Genomic DNA, 10,243 nt, shown 5'->3' on the forward strand with positions numbered 1-10,243 from the left:
AAGGCACTAGAATGAGATTATACATATTTTTGTTACCTACAAGGAACTAAAGACTTGGGTCCATTTGATACTAACTTACCCGAAGAAGGGTAAATTAGTTTTGGTAATACATGTTGTTTGTCCGTCCAAGTTCACTCAAGCGAGGATTTGGTGGATCTAATTACTAAGGCGTTATTGACATCCAGAGATGTATTCAACAGGGGGAGTAATACGTGTTGTACTCTTTTTCCTTCGACATGGTTTTATTCCATTGGGTTTTCCTGGTAAGGTTTTAATGAGACAACATCCAAAGCGTAGTACAAACCTCTTCGGAGAAGATCTTCCAAGGGGAAGTGTTATAAACCAAGGTCTAGTAGAAGCTCATAACCAAAGGCCTATATTCTTATGTATCTGTATTTCCTAACCCATATTGTATTAGGTTTCGAACTTATTAATTTCTTATATAAAAGACTTTTTATTGTCTAATAAAGATATAGACATTCCCTTTATTTTTATAACATAAATAACATAATTTATTTTTTATTATTGAAGCAGCTGGCCGTCGATCCATAAGAGTGCCATACGAGACCACATATATTTTTTCTTTTAACAATTAATAATAATTTTAACTAGTAATGATTTATTACTATTTCTAATTCATTTCCCTACAAAAACTAACAATATATAGTTTTTTTATAGTAGTCACATAATTGTTTATCTCTAATAAGTAATATCTAATATGTGAGATAACAAATATAAATAACTATACGTGGGGTCGAGTACTATTGTGTTTGTTCCCTTTGAGTTTACAATAGTATGATGCTGATTTTCGTATCTTTTTTATATTCAAAACTGCACGTTCACGTAAAACTATTCTTTAATCTTGTTCAAAGATATTTTATTATTTTGTTGATTTTAAATAGACACTTATAATAATATGGAATAGACCAATATGATCTTACAATTTCTGATGAAGTTTTTAAATATTTTAATTTTCAAAAAAAAAAGTTTTTGAGTATTTTTAATAGACATTGATGAATTGCAAAATTTGTACTGTTCCGTGTCTGAGCTTCAACACGAGGGTTCGAGTTATTCGGCTCGTATACCAAAGTATGTAATTATTGTTTTTATAATGGAAATTAATGTAATCTTTTGAAAAGTAATGAGAAATAGAGTATCTTTTACCAAAAAAAAAAAGAAAATTAGTCGTTTATAGATATCCTTAATTGCTCTTCCTAATCAAACCCACTGTAATTGTGGACTTCATGAGCAATCATTTACAAAATAAATATTTTAAAAGTTCCCCCTCTCTTTTACTTGATTTTCCGTTCTACGTTTTTTACATGAATTAAAAAATCATTAAATTTTATATTTTTACCCTCAACTAATACATCATTTTAATTGATTATATTAATTAATGAACTAAAAATATGATAATATTGAAAAAATAGCAATTAAACGCATTAAAAACAAAAAATGACGCTTAAAGTAAAATAAATTCTAAATTCTAAAAAGACAATTAATTTGAAACGGGAGGTGTACAAGGTAAGATTTGAATTGAAATGTATAACTGAAAATAAAAAAGTACAATTCCTATAAGAAATTAATATTCTGAACAATTGATCTACTTCATATTCAAAAGTGAAGAATTACCATGGACAATAATAATAATCTTCTAATTTCAAAATTTTCGTAAACAAATACTATCAAGAATATAAAAATAATAAAGTAACAAACGTACAGTCTCGCGGGAGATTGATCTATGTATTGATATACAGATTATGGCTTTATTATCACAAAGACATGGTCGAATCTAAAATTTTAGAAATTATAAGTAATTTAGTATATCAAATTTTAAAATTCTGTAAATCTAAAACTAATATTTCATTTGGTTATGCTAGGACAAAAAAATCTAGTGGGAAATTATTGGGAGATGAATTTGTGTAGAGATTATGAATTTAGAGAGTTGATATATTTTAAAAAGTTACGGGGAATGTGAAAATTTATATACACTGAGTTATTAAATTTGATCATAACTTTTTTAGATTGATATAGATTTTCATGAATTTGTATTACCTATTTTCTATCGTTTTTTGTAAAATAAATATAGAATCTTTTTATTTTCTAAATCATATAGCATTATTATTTTTTGCTTTCAAATTAAAAAGAAAATAATACTGATACATACAAAATTGAAATTTTTTCTTAAATAGCCATTTTAAAAGGATTTTGTCACAAAAAGAGCATTAAAAAAAGAAAATGACCAAAATAAGTTTCATTAAAAAGGTAAAAGACTATTTTACCCTTGCTATATAGATGTATAAGTAATAAAAAATAAAAAAAAATAAAAAAGTTGTTTTTATATAATTTTGAATATATTTTTTCAAATTAGAAATTCGAAAATGTTTTTTGAAACTATTTAAAAAATATTTTAAAAGTATTAAAATTTGTAAATGTTATTAATAATATATATTAAAAATATAATATTTTAAATATAATTATTTATTCAAAAATTTAAAAGTATATAAATGTAAGAATTATAGTTTTGAACATATAATTTGGATTTAAGGTGCAATGGATATTTGGTAAGAATAATTATTTTGTTTTCTAGTTTTTTATCACAAGGATTTTGAAAATCACATGGATACATATGATATTTTGAAAGTTAAGTCTTATGAGTAAAAATAAATAGAATTCATGTCTCAATAACACTAGATTTAGTTAGAATTAGAGAATCAATAATAATTAAACTTTTTGAATAACAAGGGATTTGAATGAATTTTGAAAATTCTTAAACCAATAACAATAGATTCTACTAAGATTTTTGAAATCCAAGAACCAATAACAATGGATTCTTAAAAAATTTCAAAGTTCATGAGAATTCACTTACCAATAATTCCCCCAAAGACACTTTCAGAAAATTATTTAGAAATATATATATCTTTAAAAGTAAAAATTGAGATGGTCATTGATTTTTTTCAGTTTTAAAGCTTTCATTATGCTATGCCGTAGATTAATCTCTTCTGATTCAACTCATTATTTACTTACTTTTTTTTTGTCATCAACTTATACAGACTCATACTGATTCTGTGAATCAAAACGGGAGATCTTGATCATGTGAACGACGAAAGACGATTGTTTCCTGACACTGCGTGCTAGGCTATCCGCCTTTGAATTTTGCGTCATTGGTACATAGATGATCTCTGATCGGAGAAAACTTTCTTTCAGGATCTTAATATCTTCTAAATAATTTGCAAAAGCTAGTCATTCTTCTGGTTCTGAAACCATCTTCACCAATTGAGAACAATCTGTTGCAAACGTAACCTGAAATTGACGTAAGTTTCTCATACATTCCATTGCCCAGAGTAGCGCTTCCATCTCCGCATGAAGAGGATATAGACTAGCCCGAACATTCCTTGCCCCCATCAGCCCATCAAAAATCCTTCTAAAGAGAAAATATCATTCTCTTTCCTGGAACCATCTGTGAAAAACCATCTTTCTGGAATTGACGGTAGAGTCGTAACCTCTACGTGTGGTACTATCTTTTGTTCGTTCAATATATGTGCCTCAGCCCAGAGTATTGATTCTGTTTCTGCCAATTTAAGCGTTTTCCTGGGATCAATGTCCAAATTACTAAAAACTTTATTATTCATTCCTTTCTAAATGTACCATATTATCCATGCAAACTGATGATCATTCATCTGCGGGAAAACTCTCCAGAAGAGATGATCCATGTTTGTGAAGAGAAAGCTTGTTGGAAAAATAGCTGGTTTTGATGGTATCTTTGAGAGAGCCCAAACCTGTAGTGGTGGAGGACATTCAAAAAACACATGGTTTATCGATTCCTCATCGGCTCAACATCTTGCACAATATATATCCCCTTGTATCCCTCGCGCTCGCAGATTCTTTGTGACTGTTATACACCCTGTCACCAATTGCCGTATGAAATTTTTTATCTTTGGTGGGCACCATATTTTCCAACAGAACGCCTTCAATACATCAATTGTGGGTCCAAACAGTAATGGCGGTCATTCCATGTCTGGGTAAACCCGTTCTACCTGATATCCTTATTTAACATATATTTTCCATTGTTTGTGAAATGTCATCCATCTATATGTACCATCTGGGTCCTACTCAGTGGTATACTTTCTATAATTTTCACACCTTGTGGGTCTACCAAAGTCTGAAGTGCTTGCGAGTTCCAAGTTCGCGAAAGTAGAATCAATGAGAGAATTCACTGTGAAGGCTGGGTAAAAATTGTGTTGGTTTTTATTAGCTGATCTCGGGCGAGTGGTTGGGAGCCATGGATCATTTCATACAGATATAGATGATCCTGATCCCACCCTTTTGATCAGTCCTTTGCTTACTAGAGATCAAGCAGATACGATACTCCGCCAGCCATATGACGGAGAATATAAACGAATCGGTTCCAGGGGTGAGGCGTTCATGTAATACCGACCTTTGAAAACTCGATAAAATAAAGTGTTTGGCTTCTCTATCAGACGCCATAACTGTTTACCAAGCATCGCTGTATTGAAATCAGTGATGTCTTTAAACCCCAACCCTCCTTCATCCTTATTTACACATACTTTGTCTCATGATTTTCAGTGCATGCCTCTTGTGCTCCCCCCTGGACTCCACCAGAATTGTGCAACCGCGCTTGTAAGTTTTTTTGCGGTTGCCTTAGGTAGACGATAGCAAGACATCACATGATTTGGCAATGCCGTAACCACTAATTTAATGATCACTTCCTTTCCTCATTTTGTGAAAAACTTAAAAGTCCAACCGTTGACTCTATTATTTAGCTGATCCTGCACAAAGCTAAAAACTTGTATTTTGGAGCCGCCAAGATTTTCTGGTAAACCTAGTTAAGATCCTGTTCCTCCTAAATTTTGGATGCCCAAAATATTCCTTAACTCCTGTCTGGCAGATTCCTCAATCTTATGCCCAAATTGAATCGAAGACTTATCAAAATTTATGAGCTGACCTGATACTATCTCATATTCCTTTAAAATTTTGAGAATAGTTTGACACTCTTCTTTTTGAGCTTTACAAAAGAAGAGGCTATCGTCTGCAAAGAGCAAATGAGATATCGATGAACATGCTATGGCTACCTTCATTCTCGTTAGTTGTTGTCTTCTCTCTGCCTTCTTAATATTTGTAATTAAAGCTTCGGTACACAGAATAAATAAATAAATAAATAAATAAGGAGATAAAAGATCCCCTCAACGTAGACCCTATGCGGAACAACTCATTATTTACTTTCTTTTAAAAGGATAGAGCTTAACATGGAAACGATGGACCTATGGTTGTACCAAACTGAAGTTGGACTAATCAATACATATTCAAATATGCAACCAACTAAAGATCCTCAAGGTCAGGCTTCTCTCACGTAATTATGAGGTTCACAAGGCAGGAACGCCAGTAAATAACTACGATACTTACAACCTTCATGCATGAAGATGATAATAATAAATATCTTTATTTCTAGTCAAAAAATATATTTATTACCAGTTTACGACAATATGCTATTTTCTTGTGAAAAACAATTTTAACTAATAAAGTTTATTTTCATGTATCGTTTTCATAGAACTTTCATTTCATACTATTCCAAAATTTTAAAAATGAGAATCCATATTCCACACTCTACTGTTTTAAATAAATAAAAAACTCTACTGTTTTAAAGAGAAAAGAGAAAATTATCTAATTTTATAGTTGTAGCTTTTTAGGAAATACAATTTTAATAATATATATGAACCGGACAAAAGAAGCTTACGTTATAGATATGAACCGGACAATAAGCTTTCCCACCCAAAAAAAAAACCTTAGCTTCAATCGAATGAGTTATTGGATATGATTGAGTTATTGGATATACTCAACCAAATTTCTTTTCACAAGTTACTTATATTACATTAATATTATATATATATACACACACTCATGTACATCAGTTTCACCTCGGCCCATTCCTCTTTCAGAACCAAAAAGATGAAAACCTTATCACAAATCGAAATCATTTTCCTCTCCATTGCTCTTCTTCTCTTCATCACAAGCTCAGCAACTCCATCAACATATTCAAATCAAACGAACTTAGATTACATCAAAACATCATGCAACCTCACACACTACAAAACCCTTTGCTACATCTCTCTATCTCCTTACGCCTTAAAAATCGATTCCAACCCTCAAAGACTCGCCGTCACAGCCCTCAATCTGACCCTCTCCTCAGCCAAATCGGCAGCCAAGTTCATCAAGAACTTTCCTCACGGCAGAAGTGGATTAACACGTTTCGAAGCGGGTGCGGTTGCTGATTGTGTGGAGGAGATTGGAGACTCGGTGAGTGAGCTCCAAGATTCAATAAGAGAGCTGGAGTCGATCAACTACGAGGATAGTTCGAAATTTGAGATGGTTATGTCGGATGTTGAAACATGGGTTAGTGCTGCTCTCACTGATGATGACACTTGTATGGATGGTTTCGGCCAAGATGGTCGAGCCAAAGCGGTCGTGAAAGATTTGGTTCGGCGACATGTTGTAAAGGTTGCTCGGATGACTAGCAACGCGCTTGCTGTCATTAATATGTACGCCTCCACACATGAAAAATGATCATAAATGTTCATATATCTTTTTTTTTATAAATGTTCATATATCATATACAAAATTGTTTGATAACCTCTATTGGCAAAATTGCTTATGCATGTTTATATGTATACTATGTACCTTGTTATAGGTATTGTGCATTTTCATGTATACATATTTCAATAATTTTATAATGAAGTTTTGTATATTTTGCTTTAGTTTAGTTTAGGAATGGTATATAATAAATAATATCTTTTTAGAATAATAATAATAATAATATTAGATTTTAATTAGCATACATGAGCAGATATTTTCATTTTTATAGACTAAATTTAAGGTTAAACATGTTTTTTAATTAACTATTAGATTTTGATCTGCGCTTTTAAAGTGCGAGACTATTTTTTGTTGACAAATTTATTAACCCGTTTGTTTGTTCGTTATAAGTTTAAGCATGGGTGTTCGGTTTTTGGTTATGTTCCAAATTTTTCTTTTTAGTTTTGGTTCGGTTTTGGTTTGGTTGTGGTTTTTGTTTTTTCGGTTCTTATAGGTTTTTTTTATGAATTTGGATTTAGTTTCGGTTTGGTTATTATGGTTTTCGGTTTTGTTCGAATAACAATGTTAAAAATCTGATAAAATTTTGAGTTCAATTAGGTTAAGGCTCGGTTCCCATTTTTCGGATAGTTTTGAATAATTCAGATAAAAATTTTATTTTTAAAATTTTTGATAAAATATAGGATAAATTTAAATAGTTTGGATAAAAATATTTTGGTGATTCAGTTCTATAGGAGAGTTAGGATCATTTAAAATATTTTGGATAAAAAGTAATAGGATAATCCAAATTTATGGGTAGTTTAGTTTATAAACTTTTAGAATATTTGATCATTTAAAACTAAATATAATTGTTATTTTAGATATATAAATTGTATTTTGGATAGTTCGGTTCTCAATTTTCTTTCAATTTGGTTTCAGTTTTTCTTTTACAAAATTTAGGAATTGTTATTGAATCGGTGTGGTTTTGTTTTTTTGTTTGTTTCATAGCAAATATTTGTGAAAACAAAACCAAAACCGTATGGATATTAATTTTTTTTATTATAAATGGGCTATTCAATGGGTTTTGAATTGATTCACTATCTATAATAAAGTTATAAATACTATGGAAGTTGATATATAATGTGGATCTAATATCTTTTTATAATTGCTAATTTTCTATATATCGTGGATCCAATTTCAATTTTAAAAATGTTGGTTCATATAAATTAATAGATATTTTAATCTAATTTTCTATACTTTATAAATCGTAATCAATACCAAAAATAGTAGACTTATTAATATTTAGTATTGCACAAGTTATTCAGAGGAATATCTTCTTACAAATTATGGAAGTTGATATATGCAAAATATCTCATTAAATATTTTCAAAATTATGGAATTTCTATATATCAAATTTAAGGAAGTAATTTATTCCAGTATATTTATATTTTTCAATTTTGGAAGCACGTAATATTTTCAAAATGAAAGTGCAATATACACATCTTTTATAAATTAAATATTAAAATTTTGTATGATGAAAAAAATTCAAATATATATTTGTCTTACAATTTAGTTAGGATTATTATCAAAATATATTGAAATTAAGGAAGTTATATATTTAAATATACTTGGATTTTTTTTAAAAGCACAAATCTTTTCAAAATGTAATCACAAGTTACTCTTATAAGTAGCCTCACACAATATTCAAATCTTTTATGAATTATAGAGTAAAATTGTGATAACTCAAATGAGTCAAATACTTAAATTTATTACAATTTATTTAGGATGATTATACAAAAATACTGTTAGCATAAAAGAATATCTCGTAAACAAAGAACAAAATCAATTTTGTTAAAGATATCAGTTGAAAAACAAAATACTGTTATTCAACAATATTTTAATTATAAACCCATCTAAAATAGTTGTTAAAGATATTATATAGCATTTTAACGCAAACCCTGAATTAAGTTAATGAAAATCTAGTAATATGATCAACGATGGCCGTGGCAATGATGCTTCCAAAGTTAATAACATACCTTTTGAAACAGAAATGTAACGACTAACACCACATGGCAATGATGCTTCCAAAGTGAATAAATTGCCTTTGATGTCTGATCAACGAATGCCGTGCAGGACGAAGGAAATGACACACATAACAAAACCCCAAGCAAACGGCAAGAACTTACTTTTTCACAATTAGGTAATGCCACAATGATGGCTAATCCCATTTAACAGCTAGAAGAAATGTTCTTCCGACCCAGATGCAGCAACGTCCTAGACCACAAATTTTCAGAATACCAATTTCACAATCTAATTAAATATTTTCTTAAAAAAAATATAACTAAACATCAAACATCAAAGCCCTTTTCCAAAAAAAAAAAAAAATCAGCATTTTTTTGTCTCAGGGAAGAATTTGCGTGGTTTTAACCATAAGCTGATAAACAAAAGAGCTAACTTTAGAGTTGAAGTATTTTTTTTTAAAAGGAAAAACAGTTGAAGTAATTGAAATTCCCTTAATCAACTCGCTGAAAGAAACGTTAAAACTATAGACGGACTCAAGAACAACACATGCTCAGCATATGAAAAGATGCCATCAAATACTTTTACAATTCAGCCACAGATTTCACAAATACCTTGCGGACAATTAAAGAAGAATCTCTAGAGGACTAAACAGTGCAGCAGAAACGATAGCTAAAAAAAGAGTCTATGCCGTCGTGATTGGTGCCGGAGTCGTTGGTTTAGCGGTGGCTCGTGAGCTCCAGTCTCCAAAATCAAGCCTAAATTTCTTGCCGAATTTTTCCACGAGATTGGTATCGTTAATAGAAATAATATAGATAATATTTTATGCCTAAACGATTTAGGTGAAAGGAATAGATAAAAGGCAATATCTTGTTTGTTAGAAAAAAAGATTTAGTGGAATAATAATAATATGATTAAAAATCATAGCTTTAAAATATTTCAGTGCGGTAGAGATCTGTAAATACTTCAAAACTCCAAGGTGACTTAAAAAAACCCCAGCAGTTTTAATAGTATTGATACCAGGTACTTGCTCATAATATCTCTTTTAGATATTCAATCAAATAAAATTATATGTTAAATAAGTCAAAACTGCATGATCAAATACAAGAAAAAATGATTTTGCTTGGTACACGTAATGTAAAAAATACTAAAATACCATTAATAAAGATTATATAAAAAGATATAACTTCAATAACATTTATGTAAAAAAACACATGACCTAAATATTAGTTTTAATGGTACTTTTATTGTAATATGTATTATTATTTGCAAAGTAATTTTTCGCATTCGAGTTCTCACGTTAGAAATTAAAGTGGTTAATATCGTATTTACCGTTAATGAATAAAATATATAATTTATTATATAATTAAAAATAATTTTATATTAATAATATTAGGTTTACATGTTATATTAGATAACTGATTATATTAGATAATTGATTAAAAATTAATACAATAAAAAAATATTTTGAAAAAGAATACAATTCTTATATATATTGTTGTGTTATCCGAAAATAAAACCTTTATTTTATAATAATTAAGATATAAAACTATTTATAATTAAATATTAATCAAGTAAAAATATTTGTATAAAAATATTATTAAAAATATATCTAATATGTGAGTTTTTGAATTAATAA

The 10,243-nt window shown here is 29.4% G+C and overlaps 1 protein-coding gene across 1 annotated transcript; it reads left to right on the forward strand.

Annotated features, from left to right (window-relative positions):
- The first annotated feature begins 5,787 nt into the window (after positions 1–5,787).
- LOC106397464 (pectinesterase inhibitor 10) lies at positions 5,788–6,773 on the forward strand. The gene has a single exon (XM_013838047.3). It carries the CDS (start codon positions 5,920–5,922, stop codon positions 6,580–6,582), a length of 663 nt encoding a protein of 220 aa, XP_013693501.1. The 5' UTR covers positions 5,788–5,919; the 3' UTR covers positions 6,583–6,773.
- The last annotated feature ends 3,470 nt before the right edge of the window (positions 6,774–10,243 follow it).

The sequence above is a fragment of the Brassica napus genome, chromosome C9 (genome assembly GCF_020379485.1).
Source record: "Brassica napus cultivar Da-Ae chromosome C9, Da-Ae, whole genome shotgun sequence".
Taxonomy (NCBI): domain Eukaryota; kingdom Viridiplantae; phylum Streptophyta; class Magnoliopsida; order Brassicales; family Brassicaceae; genus Brassica; species Brassica napus.

Bases quoted from the DNA above. Each gene is read 5' to 3' on its own strand.
- LOC106397464 (XM_013838047.3), top strand. From the start codon at position 5,920: ATGTACATCAGTTTCACCTCGGCCCATTCCTCTTTCAGAACCAAAAAG.